Here is a 20,766-nt window from a genome sequence, read left to right on the forward strand (position 1 = left end):
AAACTAGAGCAGTAACTATTATTACTTTTCCATCAGCATATCAAAATCTAGACATTGGAAAGAGGAATGTAAAGTAAGTTATGGCACGGTTGCAGAATTTATGAGTAGAGTTCAAATTGTCTATTGTTGAACCAACTTTTGATTTCAAATTCCTGCATATTACACGAGATAAAACTCCTCCTCTCTGTAACACACTGGTAGATTGTATTTCTATAGAAATGTTGAATTTGAGTGTTATTTTATTAAGTAGGTACTCTGTTCTTTGGCAAATTGAAAAGTTTTACTGCATCTAGACGATTTTTTTTCCCAAAAACATTTATAGGAACAGTCTTTATTCATTTGGTAAGCATTAATGGAGCCCCAATTATGTGTATAATATTGCACTGGTATATCTGTTCTTGGTGCTGTTGGAGTGATAGCACAGATTTCTTGGTTTTGCTATGAAGAAATGAGTAGAAGAAAGATTTATGATGGGAAGAAATAGAGGCACCCAAATGTGATGCCACAAGAATCATTTCTGTTAAGTTAAAGTCAATTTACACTGTCAAGATTCTGACAACTGCCTGCCTTTTGATCTCCCACGCCTCACAGTTTACAGTCTTTTTGGGGAACTGAAATATGAACACTAAAATTTATCATTGAAAACCCTAATGAGAGATGAAGATACTGAGAACTTAGAAGATGAATGTATGTGACCAAAATTGGATGAAGGGCACTTTTCTGCAGTTGAACTATTGGCTGAGACTTAAGTTATGAAAGTCTCAAAGTCAATGGGAAGTCATGATTCAGCTTTCAAAATCTGAGTTACTCATGATGCATAAGATGGTTTCCAAGATTTTCACCAAATCTGTCACCCTTTTTTTTTTTTTTTTTTTAATTAATTTTCTTTGAGACAGAGTTTCACTCTTTTTGCCCAGGCTGGAGTGCAATAGCGCCATCTCGGCTCACTGCAACCTCTGCCTCCTGGATTCAAGTGATTCTGCTGCCTCACCTTCCCGAGTAGCTGGGATTACAGGCCCCTGCTACCACGCCCGGCTAATTTTGTACATTTAGTAGAGACGGGGTTTCACCATGTTGGCCAGGCTGGTCTTGAACTCCTGACCTCCAGTAATCAACCCACCTCTACCTCCCAAAGTGCTATGATTATAGGCATGAGCCACTGTGCCTGGCCTATCACCCTTTATTGATGTCTGCAGTTATTGAATATCTCCAGTCATTCCCTCTTTCCATTTCTTTTAAAGCAATATTCCAGTTATGGTCTGAACATTCCATGAAACCATTATCTCCTTTGCATAATTCTTGGCACAATATTTTCATCCATTCAGCCTAAGCTTCCATAAGCATTTTGACAGTCGTGTCCAACTGTTGGCTCACATTGAAATACCCTGTATGGATTTTGACTAAGGTTGGTCTCTCCCATCCTCTAATTATGTAGCTGATTCCTTTTTATCTCAACTCATTGATCTATGGAGATCATTTTGAATTTGAATCTTTTATACATTCTGTTAACCATTCTTCCCAGCTTTGTGTCATTTGCAAATTTAATAAGTATGTCTTTTATATCTCTTATCTATCATTGAACATGGTATATTAGTCTGTTCTCACACTGCTAATAAAGACATACTCAAGACTGGATAATTTATATTTAAAAAGAGGTTTAATTGACTCACAGTTCCACATGACTGAGGAGGCCTTACAATCATGGCAGAAGGCAAAGGAGGAGCAAAGTCACATCTTACATGGTGGCAGGCAAGAGAGTGTGTGCAGGGGAACTCCTCTTTATAAAACCATCAGATCTCATGAGACTTATTCACTATCATGAGAGCAGCACAGGAAAGACCCACCCCCATGATTCAATTACCTCCTACCGGGTCCCTCCCATGACATGTGGGAATTACAGGATCTCATCAATTCAAGACGAGATTTAGGTGGGGACACAGCCAAACCGTATCATTCTACCCCAGCCCCTCCCAAATCTCATGTCCTCACATTTCAAAACCAATCATGCCTTCCCAACAGTCCCCCAAAGTCTTAACTCATTTCAGCATTAACTCAGAAGTCCATAGTTCAAAGTCTCATATGAGACCAGGCAAGTTCCTTCTGCCTATGAGCCTGTAAAAATTAAAAGCAAGTTAGATACTTCCCAGATGCAATGGGGGTCCAGATATTGGGTAAATATAACCATTCAAAATGGCAAAAATTGGCCAAAACAAAGGGGCTATAGGCTCCTTGCAAGTCCAGATTCTAATAGGGCAGTCATTAAACCTTTAAGTTCCAAAATGATCTCCTTTGACTCCATGTCTCACATGCAGGTCACACTGATGCAAGAGATGGGTTCCCATGGTCTTGGGCAGCTCTGCCCCTATGACCAGAAGGGGGTACAGACCCCCTTCTGGCTGCTTTAATGGGCTGGCGTTGAGTGTCTGCAGCTCTTCTGGGTACACAGTGCAAGCTCTTGGTGGATTTATCATTCTGAGGTCTGGAGAACAGTGGCTCACAGCTCACAGCTCCACTAGGTGGTGCCCCAGTGGGGACTCTATGTGGGGGGCTTCCACTCTACATTTCCCTTCCACACTGCCCTAGCAGAGGTTCTCCTTGAGGGCTCTGCCTCTGAAGCACATCTTTGCCTAGACATCCAGACATTTTGATACATCCTCTGAAATCTAGGTGGAGGTTCCCAAACCTCAATTCTTGACTTCTGTGCACCTGCAGTCCCAACACCATGTGGAAGCCTCCAAGGCTTGGGGCTCGCACCCTCTGAAGCAATGGCGTGAGCTCTATGTTGGCCCCTTTTAACCATGGTTGGGACTCAGGGCACCAAGTCCCAAGGTTGCACAAAGCAGCAAGGCCCTGGGCTCAGCCCATGAAACCATTTTTCCCTCCTAGGTCTCTGGGTCTGTAATGGGAGGGGCTGCTGTGGAGACCTCTGACATGCTCTGGAGACATTTTCCCCATTGTTTTGGCTATTAACATTTGGCTTCTCCTTATGCAAATTTCTGCAGTTGCCTTGAATTTCTCCTCAGAAAATGGGTTTTTCTTTTCTTTTGCATCATCAGGCTGCAAATTTTCTGAACTTTTATGCTCTGCTTCCCTTTAAACAAAAGTTCCAATTCCAAACCATATCCTTGTGAATACATAAAACTGAATGCTTTTAACAGCATCCAAGTCACCTCTTGAATGTTTTGCCACTTAGAAATTTCTTCCACCAGATGCCCTAAATCATCTCTCTCAAATTCAAAGTTCCACAAATCTTTAGGGCAGGGGCAAAATGCCACCAGTCACTTTGCTAAAACATAGCAGGAGTCACCTTTATTCCAGTTCTCAACAAGTTCCTCATCTCCATCTGAAACCACCTCAACCTGGACTTTATTGTCCTTATCACTATCAGCATTCTGGTCAAACCCATTCAACAAATCTCTAGGAGTTCCAAACTTTCCCACATCTTTCTGTCCCCTTCTGAGTCCTCCAAACTGTTCCAACTGCTGTCTGTTACCCACTTCCAAAGTCACTTTCACATTTTTGGATATCTTTATAGCAGCATCCCACTCTACTGGTACCAATTTATTGTATTAGTCTGTTCTCACACTGCTAATAAGTACATACCCAAGACTAGGTAATTTATAAAGGAAAGAGGTTTGACTCACAGTTCCACATGGCTGGGGAGGCCTCACAATCATGGCAGAAGGTAAAGGAGGAACAAAGTCACGTCTTACATAGTGGCCAACAAGAGAGTGTGTTCAGGGGAACACCTCTTTATGAAACCATCAGATCTTATGTGGCTTATTCACTATCCCAAGAACATGGGAAAGTGTTCAGCATAGGAAAGACCCACCCGCATGATTCACTTACCTCCCACTGGGTCCCTCCCACAACATATGGGAATTATGGGAGCTACAATTCAAGATGAGATTTGGATGAGGACACAGCCAAACCATATCACACGGCAAGTGCTTTATACTTCACTAGGCTACCAGACACCTCTATCTAGGCTGGTAGCAATACTTTTGAGTATTCAGTCACCAAAGTGAACCTATTAACTCATATTACTCTACCTTATCAACAAGGATTTAACAAGATTCTCCGCTAACATCAACATGCAAATTATTATGTCTAAAATATTTCCCTAATCTATTTATCAAATAATCTTATTTTTTAATTGATTTTCGTTTGTGGTGACCTGAAACTCCAAATGGCCTTATGCAATCATAGCTTCTCTATGAATGTAATAAAAATTCTCTCTACAACTCTTACAGAAATTGTCATCAGGCTCAACAGTGTAGAATTTCTGCATGCATACTTTTTGAAAATGAGAATATTTAATGCAGTGAACACCACCAGTTTTTGTTTAACGTGGTTCTGTTTTTCATTGTGATTAATTGTAACACATAATCAGAGTTTCATTTTTGGAGCTTCCCATTCTTCTTGGACTACCTTCTGCTTTATGCAGTGTCAATATTGTTAACACTTATATGTTCTGAAGTCTTTATAACATCTCTTTGTTTAAAGTATGGTTATGTATCTGACTTTGCTGAGAAATCTGTTCCTTGACTATTAGGAACTCTTAGGTGACATGGTCATTTTCTTCTGATCCAGAGTTTCTTGTCTTACCCACTTTGCTAACTAATTACAGCCAAGAATTTAATCAAGGAAAGCAGTAACCCTTTTAATTAACTTATATTCAAAGAAAGTCTAGACTATTCCAAAGTCTCTTTTTGTTTGGCATGATGACATTTTATGCTAAAATTCCCATTGCTGCAATATATGGTCTCTGAGTATTATGATTAGTGTTAGTAACTATTTTAGTGTTTCAAGTGTTTAGTGTTAGAATTTAAGTGTTAGAATGTGTTTTTCATCTGGCTAGGCACTCTCTGCAGACCCACAATAATACTTCTCTTCATCTCTTACATTTTGTCCAACTGCCCTTCTCATGCTTATGTATCTCATATATTTATATTTATTCATATTATGTTTTATATATACATATATATATCACAGGCACACAAATGAAGATGTGTTATAATTAATAGAATTACCTGAAGAATGTAGAAGAATTGAAGGCCTGGAAAACTATGTGGTTAACAGGGTAATTCAAAAGGCACCTTTCCCTTCAGGCATATGGATGAGGGGACAGACAACCAGATACAGAATTTTTTTCAGCAAGGAACATTGCGGCTTCCATCTGCATTTACTGGCTTAATGTGTATTTTGAGTTACTGCTTCTAATTTAGAAACCTATATATAATGTAACATGTGGTAAAAGGTATTAGCACACTTCTCTGGCATTTCATATATATGCAAAAATGTTGAGACAAGAAAATATGACAACAACATTTCTTAAAATCGGTTGCCAAGGAAATGTGTAAGTGAGCTTTTGTGAATGTTAGACTCATTTTTTAGATTATTCCGTTACAGAACAAGGTTTAATATCTTAAGCAATACTAACAATATATTGTATATGAGAATTCACTTTTGCAGACAGGGAAATATGTCAGTCTGTTATAACTACCTAGACATGATGACTCAAATTTTTACAGACTGTGTCTTCCAGGACACAGGTAAAATCAAGTAAAGTGTTAAACAGTTTCAGTTTTAAACATTTTATCAGGATGGATATCCAATAATAATAATCATAACCACAAGAATACTATTACTATCAATAGCAATATGTTCAATGTATTAGAATTTAAAATATGCCAGTTATTGCTCTTTTCACAAGAATCTTATAGGATACGTAGTAGTATCCCCTTGTTACAGAAGAAAAATCTCAGGCCCAGAAGTTGAGACAATGATGAAGAACAAGGGCTGAGATGGAGACACAAATCTAATACCAAAGCTCATAACTTTAATTGGTTTGCACAGTCTTTTAGCTTGAGTCAATTAAACAAACTGAGCCTTTTTTGTTTCAGTAACATCTATAATTGTTTAGTTTTTGATAATTTATTGTATATCAGATACTATTTGGTGTTTATACACAACCTTGTTCTAATGCAATGAGATTTTTTGATGAGGGTATCAAAGCAAATGGGAAATTTATGATAGAATAGTAGAGTAAAGCTACAAATGAGGACCTACATGAAATGTACACTTTAAAATCATGTACATTTGCTTAAAGTCTGAAACAAATTTGACCCTATTAGTTAAGCAGCCAGCCCACAAAGGAAGAAAGATGCTTCCCATGCTTCTTTAAAATTCAATTACACTCTAAGTCACATTGTCCAAAGACAAAAGCAAAGCAGTAGCCAAAGAGGAGCACAAATGTTCTTGGTGTGCTGCCACAAATACACTTCCTCCAGGATTCATGGAGAGAGGACACCATGTGTGTAATATAATAAAGATTTCAGCCGCACTTTTACACTAAATCTACTGAGTTTCATAAGTCTAATATTGCCCTCATTATAGATCAGTGTCCCAGTACGATAACATAACTTAACCAAAGCAGTTTTGGAGACAGCAATGTGTTGTACTCTGGGTGTGCAGCTATCTGGCTGTATGGTTTAATTCAAGGATAGATTTTCCTGCTATCTAGATCAGCACAGTGTAACAGAAATGTAATGAGAATCATATATGTAATTTAAATGTTTCTAATAGTCACTTTTAAAAGTAGAAATAACAGGAAAAATTTATGTTATGTAGTTTATTTAATGCAATATATCTAAAATACTATGATTTCAGCATGTGGCACCAGCCACATTTCAAGTGCCCAGTATCCACATGTGGCTGTATTACACAGCACAGATGTAGATGAATACATTAACTACATAGTCTTTTGATATTCCATGTATTATTTCACTCAACAGCTTGTGAGAGGTATTGAGCAGCACTAAGATCATCATTATACTCAATGACATATGTCTGTGTTGTCAAGTAAGTGCAGAGCAGAGCTATGACAGACAACCAGGCTGGGGGAGGAATTGGCATCCATTTTTGAAAATTTAGTTACTTGATATAGACATGAGCCTGAATTGAACACTCTCATTTCAAGTGTAGGAGGACTTAAAGGGTATCTGTGTACATCTAAAAATTCTCCTCAAGAAATAATTTGGATAACTTTCTAGCACAGCCTAGGTTCCAGAGTTCAGACTTCCACACAATAGTGTAATGCTGCAGTAATACTGGCCAAAAATTGAAAAAGAAAAGTTGTTAAGCAGATGCCCATTTTGCCCATTAGAGGAAAAAAAAATCTCAGTTAAGCACTTTCAAACTATCCCAACTTTTTGGGCAATATCATTTATTTGTGTGCCCTTTAAAATAAATGGTTTTAAAAATGTAAATCTACTATCTTAATGATGGGACTTACTACATGGTGATTGATTATTGGCAGTAAAATACAGTTTTGATGTATTTTTTGGAGATGACAATTTTAGTTTGAGAATAACTTATCTTTAGCCTGTATCTAATAATTCTGATAATAAATAGAAAATAGAGCCAATTATCCATCACACTGCCTGACTTCAAACTATACTACAGGGCTATAGTAACCAAAGCATCATGGTACTGGTACAAGAACAGACACAGAGATCAATGGAACAAAATAGAAAACCCAGAAATAAGACTGTCCACTTACAACTATCTGACCTTTACAAACCTGACAAAAACAAGCAATGAGAAAAGGACTCCCTGTTCAATAAATGGTGCTGGGAGAACTGGCTAGCCATGTGCAGAAGAATGAAACTGGACCCTTCCTTTAACCATATACAAAAATTAACTCAAGATGGATTAAAGACTTAAATGTAAAACCCAAAACTATAAAAACCCTGGAATAGAAGCTAGGCAATACCATTCAGGACATAGGCAAAGATTTCATGATAAAGATGCTAAAAGCAGTGACAACAAAAGCAAAAATTGACATATGGGATCTAATTAAACTAAAGAGCTTCTGCACAGGAAAAGAAAACATCAACAGAGTAAACAGACGGCCTACAGAATGGGAGAAAATTTTTGCAAACTATGCATCTGACAAAGGTCTAATATCTAGCATCTATAAGAAACTTTAACAAATTTACAAGAACGAAACAAATAATGCCATTAAAAAGTGGGCAAAGGACATGAACAGACACTTCTCAAAAGAAGACATACATGCAACCAACAATCATATGAAAAAAAGCTCAACATCACTGGTCATTAAAGAAATGCAAATCAAAACTACAATGAGATACCATCTCACACCAATCAGAATGGCCATTATTCAAAAGATACTGGTGAGGTTATGGAGAAAAAGGAACACTTACTGCTGATGGGAGTGCAAATTAGCTCAACCATTGTGGAAGACAGTGTGGCGATTCCTCAAAGACCTAAAGATGGGAATACCATTCAACCCAGCAATCCCATAACTGGATATATACCCAAAGGAACAGAAATCGTTCTATTATAAAGACACATGCATGCCTAGGTTCATTGCAACACTATTCACAGTAGCAAAGACATGGAATCAACTAAACACCCATCAGTGATAGACTGGATAAAGAAAAGGTGATACATATACACCACAGGATACTATTCAGCCATAAAAAAAGAATGAGATCATGTCCTTTGCAAGGACATAGATGTGTGCATGTAAAAATTCTCCTCAATAAATAATTTGGATAACTTTCTAACACAGCCTAGGCTCCAGAGTTCAGAGTCCCACGCAATAGTGTAATGCTGTGGTAATACTGTCCTTAGCAAACTAACACTGGAACATGAAACCAAATACTGCTAAATTCTTACTTAAAGTGGGAGCTAAATGATGATAACACATGGACACATTGAGGGGAACAACACACACTGGGGCCTATCAGAGGGTGAGGGTGGGAGGAGGGAGAGGATCAGGAAAAACAAGTAATGAGTACTAGGCTTAATACCTGCGTGATGAAATAATCTGTCCAACAAACCCCCGTAACACATGTTTACCTATATAACAAATCTGCACAACTTAAAAGAAAATAGAGCCAATTATCTAATAAAGTCACCATTAGATCTTTATAATAAAACCACACCATTCAGAAAATGGAATAAAATGCAGCTATTTAACAGAAAGAATAAGCTTTATGTATGTTAAGATATCATACTATATTAAGTTTTTAAAATCTGGTTGCAATTCATACAAAAATAGAAACACAGGCTTGGCACGGTGGCTCACATCTGTTATCCCAGCACTTTGGGAGGCCAAGGTAGGTGGATTACTTGAGGCCAGGAGTTCCAGACTATCCTGGCCAATGTGGTGAAACTCTGTCCCTACTAAAAATACAAAAGTTAGCCAGGCATGGTGATGCGTGCCTGCAGTCCCAGCTACTCAGGAGGCTGAGGCACGAGAATCATTTGAACCCAGAAGGCAGAGGTTACAGTGAGTTAAAATCACACCACTGCACTTCAGCCTGGGCAGCAGAGCAGACCAAAAAAAAGAAAGAAAGAAACACTGAAATTGAATTTATTCTGGAAGATTTGTTGGAGAGCTGGAGGAGACCTAGATTTTAATTTACTTATTAATGTTATTTTTGTAATTTGGAAAATATCGTTTATGTAAAATAAAGTATCTTATTTTCTATAATGGACAGGCTTTCAGTTCATATACCTACACAAAAATATATTGAATCATGGGTTTACAAATTTAAAAGAGGTGGGAGTAGAGACACCTTTTTTTACCCCAAATGAAATTATTTTCTTAATCACGAGACCGTATCTGCCAACCCCAACTTCTATGGGCATTTTAAGGCACAGATTTGGCTTGAACATTATTTCTTGAAAGTATCTAATGAGCTCATTCAGTTTGGACTATAATTGATTCCCAGCCTTTAAGTTCAGGATTGAGGCAAGGCTCCTAAAAGGAAAACAACAATAATGTGTCTCCAAATAAGTTTATCTACATAAGGAAGAAGATAATACAAGTTGTTACACACAGTATCGCTGAACTTTTGCTTTCAACCAAAGATGGGATTTATCTTCTCGACTTAAATAACCAGAACACCAGAAAAAAACAATATGAAACAATATGAAACAATAGTTATCAGACACTGAACAATAGTTATCTGATAACAATAGTTATCAGACACTGAACAATAGACAACACAGAGCAGTCATCCATAAGAGAAGAGAAACAAGTGAGGCAAACCCTACGATTGCCCCAGCATACTCTCTGGAGAGAATTTCCAGGCCAAGATCCTGAAGGAAAAATTAAAACAAAGCCTAGGAGTCTCCCTGAGTTAAGGAGACAGAACTCAGAGTTTGTGAAGGCCAAAGCTGCTAGAATTCACAGCACGGAGTACCAGAGAGGAGAGCTGCATAGAGACAGGACTGTGGAAATACGAACAAGGATTTCCCTAAAGTCTTTGGTTGATAGCTCATGTATGTAATGAAACAACCAAGGCCAAGGAAATAACTAACAGAAAGCAGTAGTGCCAGGTAAAGTTCGTGTTCCCACCAGCCCAGGTGGAGACACCTCCTAATACCCAGGGCATTGAGTAGTGAACTCAGAAATATATTGCCTCCGTAGTGGGGCCAAATTCAAAATAGACTGAAAGCACTTGTGGAATTACCCTAACACTTAAAGCAAGCTTTAAAATGATCACCCTGCTTCCAACTATCATAACTGAATCCCAGAAGAAGGCTAAGGAAAAAATTTAAAGAACACCAGAAAAGAGAGAAAGAAGAGAAAAATTCAGCAGCAAACAATGTAAAATTCACAATGTTTGGCATCCAATCAAAAATTACCAGGCATACAAAGAAGCAGGAAAATATAATGCATAACCAAGAGAAAACATAGTAAAGACAGATACAGAAATGACCCAGATGAGAGAATCAGCAGAGAAGACCTTAAAACAGTTATTTTAAATATTCATCATGTATTCAAAAGGTAGAAGAAAGCATGAACCAAGATGGGGAAAGAAATGGAAGGAAAGATCCAAATCTAACTTCTGACCATAAAGAATACCATGTACAAAATGTAGCTATAAGTAATAGATTGTATTAACAGCAGCTAAGACACTGAAAAAGAAAATTTAGGTGAATTTGAAGACACAGTAATATAACAATGCAAAATGAAATACAGAGGAAAAAATAGACTGAAAAGGAAAGCAGAGAATCAATGAGGCTTGAACAATATCAAGCAGTCAAAGAATCATGGAAGAGGAGAAAACAGATGAGGAAACAGAAGAAATATTTGAATAAAGGTTAAAAATTTGTCAAATTTGATGAAATCTCAAAACCCAAAAATCCAAGAATCACAGTTAACCCCAAGTAGAAAAAAAAAATCATACCAAGAGACATTATCATCAAACTTATTAAAACTATTAATAAAGAGAAAAAAAGTTTAAAACAGCCAGAGGAAAAAAAGAAAAATTATATAGAAGAAGAAGAAAAAAGGACAGCAAATGTATCATTAGAAACAATGGAAGCCAGAAGTTTAAAAAGGTCCTTTATGGAGAAGGAATGGTATCAGTTGGAAATATGGGTTTATACAGCAGAATAAAGAACATTGGAAATGGCAAATATATGTGTAAATATTCAAGATTTTTTCAAATATACTTAAAATATAATTATATAAAGGGAACATAATCACAATCATGGATTTTTGCCCACACAGAAAAGTAAAATATATTACAACACTAGGACAAAAGTGGGGTTGGATGCAAGTATTCTTTTGAAGCTTCTTATACCATATGTAAAATGCTATAATATTACTTGAAAGTAGGCTCTGCTAAGTTAAACCTGTATACTGGAAAGCTACAGTTTCCACAAAACCAAACAAAACAAAACAAAAAGCCAGATGGAAAGAATGAGCAAGGGGATATGTAAAAAACAGCAAGCTGGAAAATTTAAGCAGAAACAAATTTTAAAAATCACATTAAAAGTGAATTGTATAAACATACTAAACAAAAGTAATTGTTGGCTGAATAAAATTTCTATGCAGTCTATAGGAAAACTCAGACAAGTAGAAAGTCCAAGAATGGAAAAACATATACTATTGCAAATCAAAGGGATGCCTGAGTAGCTACCATAATATCAGACAGAGTAGAATCTAAAGCAAAGAATTTTAAAAGGAATAAAGAATATCATTTTATAGTGATGAAGTGATCTGTTTTACAAGAAGATATAACAATCCTAAATGCTATGCACCTACAAACAAAGCTTCAAAATACGTAAAGCAAAAACTCTTTTAATTGAAAGAAGAAATAGCCAAATCCACAATTACAGTAGGAGATCTTAACATCTCTTTTCCTATAATTAATAGAATAGACAAAATCAGGAAGGATACAGTACATTTGAAGATACTTTCAGTTTGATGTAATTGTCATTTATAGAACACTCCAGCCAACAGTGGCACAATATACTTTCTTTTCAAGTGTATACGTAACATTTACTAAAATAGAACATACTTTGTGCCATAAAACAAATGTCAGAAAATTTAAAAGAATTGAAATCATACAAAGTATATTCTCTAACCGCAATGGAAATATATCTGAAATCAATTAGGTATCTGGAAAATCCCAAATCTATGAAAACTAAACATGTATAAACAAACTTCTAAATCAAAGAAGACCTCAAAAGTATTAAAGTTCAAAATAAAAAACCTAAACTTGTACCTTAAGAAAGTAAAAAAAGAAAAACAAATTAAAACCAAAGTAAGAAGAAATAGTAAAAATAAGCGCAGATATCATTGAAATGGAAAACATGAACACTGAAAAAATCAATGAAATTCTGGTTCTATAAGAAGATCGATAAAATTAATAGACCCCTAGCCAGACTGATCAGCAGAGAGAGAAAGAGAACACAAATTACTAACATCAAGAAGAGAGGGTGACATCACTATCAATGCTACAGATGTTCAAAGGATAATAAGGAAATACTATTAACACTTTTGCCCTAGCACCTCTTTCTTAAAGCAGAGCTTCCATCCAGTTTTTCTAAGCCTGATGGACAGGGCTCAGGTAAGTATGTTTTATGATTATGCTTCTCCATATGAATATAGACTTAAATAAATTAAAAATGTAAAATTTAGACTTTAAGTAATTTTTACTAGAAATATAAATGCTACAACTTTTTAAATTTAATTTTAGGTACATATCCATTTTTAAGGCAACTGTAAAAGATGACATGCAAAAAGCTAAAACTGCAATGAAAACTATGGGACCAGCAAAAGTTGAAGTACCTTCTCCAAAGGATTTCCTAAAGAAACATTCAAAGGAAAAAACTCTACCACCCAGTAGGTTTTATCATGCTTTCTTTTTAATATTAAAAGCTTTAGCAAGTGATTTAACTATTATTGTATTGTTGATGAATATTAAACGTGTACAGGTGATAGCAGCTTTACCTCATATTAAACAGAATTTGACTAGGAGAAAGTGGAAGTAGAGAATGGAGTAGAAAAAGAGAATGGAGAATGATAAATTGCCCCCAAAATAGACTTTTGATTGGGTTTGGACTATCCAATGAAGCCCACATGCCCCACCATCTTAGTCCCTAGCTGTGGAGCTTCAATTATAAACAACAATTATAGGAAGATTCAAGACCCCAGAGACAGTATCTGACTAATGGGCAAGATTGCCCAGCATCTAAACTCTGTCTGGCCTTTTCTCCAACAGATGAAAATTACAACCATTACTACCAGTTGTTGAAGCAACTACTAGACTCACTTTTGAGTATAGGCTTTTACTCTCCCAGACCTCTAAGACCAACTGGACTGTAATGAGTTAGATGTAATGGAGGAGGTTTCATGAATAAGTGGTAGAACCAGCTTAGGACCCTATGCCTATTCTAATGCTATACTCTTGCTGTACTAAAATTTTTAAATTTTGATCAGGTAGCCTTGTGTTTTTATTTTTTACTGTGCCTCAAAAATTATAGAGTTGATCCCAGTTATGGAGTCTATTGAATGATTTCAGGAAAGAAAGCTATCAGGGAAAGGGAGAGTAGATGAAAATTGATCTGTGACAGGTTTTCATGGAAGCAATTTCTTCACAACCCAGGTATGTCTTCCCAGATGTCTTAGGGCAATAAAGAAAAGAGAGCACCTGGGCAATAAAGCAAGACCTCGTCTGTGCAAAAAAATTTTTTTAAATCATTAACTAGGTGTGGTGGCATGCATCTGTAGTCTTTGCTACTCTAGAGGCTGATGCGGAAGGATCGCTTGAGCCCAAGAGTTCGAAGCTGCAGTGAGCTATGATCAAGCCACTGTCTTCCAGCCTGGACAACAAAGTGAGACCCCATCTCAAAAAAAAGAGAGAGAAAGAGAGAGAGAGAGAGAGAGAAGAGAGAGAGAGAGAAAGAGAAAGAAAGAAAGAAGGAAGGGAGGGAGGGAGGGGAGGGAGGGAGGGAGGGAGGGAGGGAGGAAGGAAAAGAAAGAAGAAAGAAAGAACGAAAGAACAGAAAGAAAGAAGAACGAAAGAACGAAAGAAAGAAAGAAAGAAAGAAAGAAAGAAAGAGAGAGAGAGAAAGAAAAAAAGAAAGAAAGAAAGAAAAAGAAAGAAAGAAAGAAGGAAGGAAGGAAGGAAGGAAGGAAGGAAGGAAGGAAGGAAGGAAGGAAGGAAGGAAGGAAGGAAGGACGGACGGAAGGAAGGAAGGAGAAAGAAAGAAAGAAAAGAAAGAAAGGAAGGAAGGAAGGAGAAAGGGAAGGGAAGGGAAAGAAAAAGAAAAGGAAAGGGCAGAAAGAAACGAGTCTGTCTCTTCAAAATGTTGGCTTTTTATGTCTGCTGGCATCAAGGAAATAATGCAACATCTCAAGCCCAGCTAGGGATGTACGTTTTAACAAAAGTGAAACTACTTCTCTTTATGGCAGTATTTAATGTCCCCAAATCCTCTCTCAACCCATATCTCATAACAAAGGGTAAGGGCACTATCAGGCAAGATGGCAAGATGGAAGAAGCAAGTGTGAAAATACAGCATTCATCCTTCATTCGTGACTTCAGAAGTCTCTTTTGTATCTTCCTCTAGTCTTGGCCTGTTGTGGTCCAGCATTCTATGACCAACAATACCATTTGAGAATATAGGAAAATCTTAAAAAGGAATTTGATGCTTTCAATGCCTTAGGACCACTGGTATCCCTTGGGTCCTCATATAGCCTCTCTAGGGTTAAACATATGATATAACACAACTCTCTCTCTCTCTCTCTCTCTCTCTATATATATATATACACACACACACACATATATATATATATATATCCTTTGTGTCAGATAAGAAATAAAGGAAGAAGCCTATCATTTTATAAACATTGTAAGGCAAAAGCAAACCCAAAATTTCATTGACCTTTAGAGTAATTCATCAATTCAGGGTGTTAGGGCTGGGCACAGTGGCTCATAAGTGCAATCCCAGCATTTTGGGAGGCCAAGACAGGAGGATTGCTTTAGCCCAGGAGTATGAGACCAGCCTGAGCAACAAAGTGAGACCCTATCTCTATAAAAATATTTTTTTAATTAGCCAGGTGTGCTGATGCACATCTGTGGTCCCAGCTATATGGGAGGCTGAGGTGGGAGGATCACCTGAGCCCAGAAAGTTGAGGCTGCAGTGAGCTATGATTGTACCACTGCACTCCAGCCTGGGTAACAGAGTGAGACCTTGTCTCAAAAAAAGAGAGAGAAAAAAAGGAAGACATGCAGAGTTTTGCAAGAGCTTTAAAAACTCAGTCCAATGACAGTTCTGGAGGACAGTTCTGGAGAACTAGAAGTCCAATATCAAGGTGTCAGAGGATTCGTTGATTTTTGCTTTCCTTTTTGGGGGGTATTTTTGTTTGACTTTATTTTTAGAGATGTCTATGTTGCACAGGCCGGAGTGTGTGGTGGCTCTTCATAGGCATGATGAAAGCACACTGCAGCCTCACACTCCTGGTTTCAAGCAATCCTCCTACCTCGGCCTCCCAAGTAGCTGGGACTGCAAGCATGCAACACCACACCCAGCAGGGTTGGTTTCTTTAAAGCATCTCTCATTGGCTTGTAGATGGTTATCTTTTCTCTGTATCTTTACATGTTCTTCCTCATATGTATGTCTGTGTTCAAATTTCCTCTTCTAAGGACACCAGTCATATCGGATCAGAGCCTCCCCTAATGACCTCATCTTGACTTAATTACCTCTTTAAAGACCCTTTCTACAAATACTGTTACATTCTGAGATACTGGGGGTTAGGGCTTCAACATGTGAATTCCAGGAGGACATAACTCAGCCCCTAACAAGAGGCTAATCCAGTTCATAGACTTAACAATAAGTATTGGCTTTGCTGATAATAAAAGTTATATAAACTCATAAAAAAAGGTCAAATTATGCGTAAATGAATAAAGTCAGTCCTTAGTAATTGTGATGGGGTTAAAATTGTAATAAGGCATTGTCAAGATAGCAGTTGCTTTCAGTTCTTAAAAATAAATTATTTCATGTTTTTGCATTGTGGCAAACCATTTGGCTATATCAAAATAGATCAAAGGGAATGATCAAGCTGAAGAGGCTGCGTAAAAACGGCCAATAAGCAAGAAATACTTCTTCCGTGTATTTATATACTGTTCATATGTGTGTGTGTGTGTGTGTGTGTGTGTGTTTGTGTACGTGATCTTTTTTGAGACAATGTCACTCTGTCACCCAGGCTAGAGTACAATGGCACGATCTCGGTTCACTGCAACCTCTGCCTCCCAGGCTGAAGCAATCCTCCCACCTCAGCCTCCTGAGTACCTGGGACTACAGGTGCACACCATCATGCCTGGCTAACTTTGCATTTTTTGCAGAGATGGGGTTTCACCATGTTGCCAAGACTGGTCTCGAACTCCTGAGTTCAAGTGATCTGCCCGCCTCAACCTCCCAAAGTGCTGGGATTACAGGCATGAGCCACCATGCCTGGCCTTCTCAACATACTAATTGATTATGTTGCTCTTAATTTATTTCCATTTTAATTACTGACTTTTCTTCTTTTTAAAAAATTATTTTATTGAGGCATGATTGACAGGTAAAAAGCTGTGCATATTTAATATCCACAAGTCAATGAGTTTGAGGATAAGTATGAACTTCTATCTTAAATATTTAAATGTATTATGACTAAAACTTAAATATACAAGTGGTAAAATATCTGGATATTATAAATAGTACTGAGTAGCAGTGTTTGTAGTTTAATATTAACAAAGAAATGTTATATTTAACAGAAAAAAAGTTTGATCGGAACGTGCCCAAAAAGCCTGCTGTGCCACTGAGGACTGATCATCCTGTCATGGGAATACAGAGTGAAAAAAATTTTATAAATACAAATGCAGCCGATGTCATCATGGGAGTGGCTAAAAAGCCTAAACCAATTTATGTTGATAAAAGAACAGGAGACAAGCATGATGTTGAGCCTTCAGGACTAGTTCCAAAGTACATCAATAAAAAGGTAGCCTTGTGGTATATTAATGAGAGGGCTGAGATTCAAATAATTTAAATATGGTGTTCATGGTGATCATCTATATTATCATGATTAGTGCTCTCATTGGACACATTGTCTACGTTGCTGATTCTCATTCTTCTGCAATCTGTGTTTGGTCCAAATCTAATGTGATAAAGTTACAAAGAACTCGTAGTAAACAATTCCGTATAGTTCAGTAGATAAAAATTATTGTTGTTTTTCTTAATTTTGATTATCAATATATTTAACAATTTTAATAAACATTCTCTGAAAGATATTTTTGGTTAGGTGGAAATGTCACTAAAAGCAGTCATTACTGTAAATCTAGAAGGAATAAGCTGTCAGATGGTCTTAAGATTTAGTCATTAATTGCAGTAACTTGGCAGCTGAGTAAGAAAAATGAAGCAGAATGCAGCTTTAGAGCCATCCATCTCATCAGTGTAGTATAAATAATTCACATTCCTATTTTAACGTGAATATATTTATTTGGTTTTGGGTTTGGGTGAAGACTTGAAAGTACTGTACAATAATCTAGTTGTTTTGGGTCCTTCATTTGTATCTGAAAAGGTGTATAATTTCATTGGTGAACATTATAGTTTAAATATAGATTTTTTTTTTTTTTTTGAGACATATTCTCATGCTGTTTCCCAGGCTGGAGTACAATGATGCAATCTCAGCTCACTGCAACTTCCAGCTTCCGGTTCGAGTGATTCTCCTCTCTCAGCCTCCCAAGTAGCTGGGATTACAGGCATGCACCATCAGGCCTGATTAATTTTTGTATTTTTAGTAGAGAGTGGGTTTCACCATGTCGGCCAGGCTGGGCTTGACTCCTGACCTCAAGTGATCCACCCACCTCAGCCTCCGGAAGTGCTGGGATTGCAGACATAAGCCACCGCGCCCAGCCAAATACAGATCTTTAAAATAAAAAAGCTTACAAAAATCTTATTTAATCCTACTTTATTTTGCACACTTATAAAGCTTAAAAGTGCTTGAAATACACAAAATATGAATGCAGGCTGGGCATAGTGGCTCACACTTGTAATCCCAGCACTTTAGAAGGCCGAGCGGATTGCTCGAGGTCGGGAGTTCAAGTCCATCCTGGGCAACATGGTGACACCCCGTCTCTACTAAAAGTACAAAAATTAGCCAGACATGGTGGTATGTGCCTGGACTCCCAGCTACTCGGGTGGCTAAGGCACGAGAATCGCTTGATCCCAGGAGGCAGGGGTTACAGTGAGCCAAGGTCGTGTCACTGCACTCCAGCCTGGGTGACAGGGCGAGACTCTGTGTCAAAAAACAAACAAACAAAAAGAGTGCAAAATTCTAAATAATAAGTTGCGTCAAGAAGAAATGAAGGAAGGGAGGGAGAAAGGAAAGGACGGAAGGAAAAAGGAAGAGAGAGATAAGGAAAAAGGAAGAGAGATAAAAGAACAAAAGAAAAGAAATTGCAATAGTGATGTACAGGGGCCCTGAATTAAAGAGTCCAACGATCTACCATGATGAATCCAATGCCAGATGAAAATCAAAACAGGACCCTCAAGGCTGTTTTCAGAGAACACTGTGTTCTCAGGAATCTAGGAGTTTGCAGGATAAGCCAATAAAGTTACTTCAGGCTTCTCCAGGTACTTCCTCCTTCTGTGGCCCCTGGAAACTGTTTTATACTCCTTGCCCCACAGGATAGGGAAAAGTGGAAAACTCACTCTCCTGGCTCTTAAAGCCACTTCCAATCCATTTTTTCTCCATGATTATATGAAAAGTCTTTGATGGTCATGCCACCACCTGCCACACACTCTGCCCCTCCTTCTGGCTGCTCTCTAAGCTGTCCACTTTATTGCATTTTCTAACTCCAACAGGAAATTTGAAGTATCCATCCTGGAAACAGAAAAATACCAGATCTCTCTATGCTCATTTACCAAGCCATGAAAGCACCATGCACATAATGTCCTTTTGGTGTTGCTGACTAGCAATCAGTGCTCACGAAAGACGTTCAATTTACTTTTCCCTTATCAGAGTTAAGTTTTAAAGATCTATTATTGGTAGGTGAGATAGTAAATAAACTCTTTTAAAGTCAATGTCATATTTTTATAAAATGAGTGAACTCCTGTTTCAGTTCCAAGTGAATTATATGCCATTCGTACCATGAGAAACGATTTCTGAAAACAAGCAAGGATAGATGATCACATGAGGTATTTAGCAATAGTAGTAAAGACATTATTTCAAATTGTAACTCTGCCACTTAGTAACCGTGATTTCCAACAATCCATTGGATTTATCACAGGGTTGTAGTGAGGGTTAAATAATATAAAGTATATTGAGCACTTGGCACAAAATATGACACCTAATAAAAGAACAAAGAGTGAATATTATAATATATGCAATTTTATTAACAGTATGCATTACCCTCCAGTGATTCAGCCCATAGAAATATTTCAGATCATTGACACTTTTGCTTATTTGTGAGTTTTTTTTCTGAACTGTATCATGCCATTCCCTTTCTTTTTAAAAGAAAATGTAATTTAATTTTTTTTAGAGATGGGAGTCTCACTATGTTGCCCAGGCTGGTCTTGAACTTTTGGGCTCAAGCAATTCTCCTGCCTAGCTGTCCCAAAGTGCTGGAGTTACAGGCATGAGCCACTGTGCCCAGTCATTCTCTTTCTTAAACAGAGTATGCCAAATATAACTTAATCTTTTTGTGATCCTGCAGAATCATCATGTTGAAGCTCCTTTATTGTATTAAGCTGTAATGAGGTGTTTCCCTCAGTGTTTTCCGAAGTGGATTGGCCTGTCTCACTGCACCAACTGACCAGAATACTGCGCTCCCAGAGTCTATTTATGTTGTCCTCTGCAGCTTCCAGAACACATTTATATCTAGGATTTCTATTCCTTGTTCAGTCAGGATGGGTTAAGTTACACTGTGATGACAAATAACCCCCAAATTTCAGTAACTTAAAGCCACAAAGTGTTATTGTTTGCTTTCGCCACATGCCCTTTGAGGGTTATTACAGGCTCTGCTTCTTTTCCTTCTTCCAGGACCCAGAAAAATCTAAACATTGCTTGTCACTAGACCAGACAGGAAAAGACACAGCAAGTCATCCACTAATTCTTAAGGCTTCTATCCAGAAGTGGCAGAGGTCACCTCCACTGACACTGAGCAATTTGGGGCATATGGCTGCATCTTACTTTATGAGGACAACACAGGAAAGTGTTGTCCTACCAAGTGTCCGGAAGGAAAACAGAATATTTGTCAGAATTTTAATGACTACCATACCTCCCAACGCTGCTTCTTCAGAGAGTTCCTTCCCGACCTCCTTGTTTATCTAAAATAGCCCCTAGTATTTTCTTTTCCCTCACTATCCTTATTTATTTTACTTCAGAACACATACATATTATTTCATTCTCTATTTTTTGGTGAGTCTCTGTCACCATAGAATGCAAAATCC

At 37.6% G+C, this 20,766-nt stretch overlaps 1 protein-coding gene across 2 annotated transcripts in view; it reads left to right on the plus strand.

Moving 5' to 3' along the window:
- The window catches only part of ENKUR (enkurin, TRPC channel interacting protein), a 78,897-nt gene that overhangs the window by 48,062 nt on the left and 10,069 nt on the right, over positions 1 to 20,766 (plus strand). The window contains exons 2-3 of one of the 2 annotated variants that reach the window (XM_010356255.2): positions 13,032 to 13,177; positions 17,091 to 17,314. In XM_010356255.2, the coding sequence (XP_010354557.1) occupies positions 13,032 to 13,177; positions 17,091 to 17,314 (370 nt within the window). The remainder of the gene's footprint in view (positions 1 to 13,031; positions 13,178 to 17,090; positions 17,315 to 20,766) is intronic. The other variant, XM_010356256.2, reaches the window with a different exon arrangement.

This window comes from Rhinopithecus roxellana, chromosome 11, assembly GCF_007565055.1.
Source record: "Rhinopithecus roxellana isolate Shanxi Qingling chromosome 11, ASM756505v1, whole genome shotgun sequence".
In the NCBI taxonomy this organism is placed as follows: Eukaryota; Metazoa; Chordata; class Mammalia; order Primates; family Cercopithecidae; genus Rhinopithecus; species Rhinopithecus roxellana.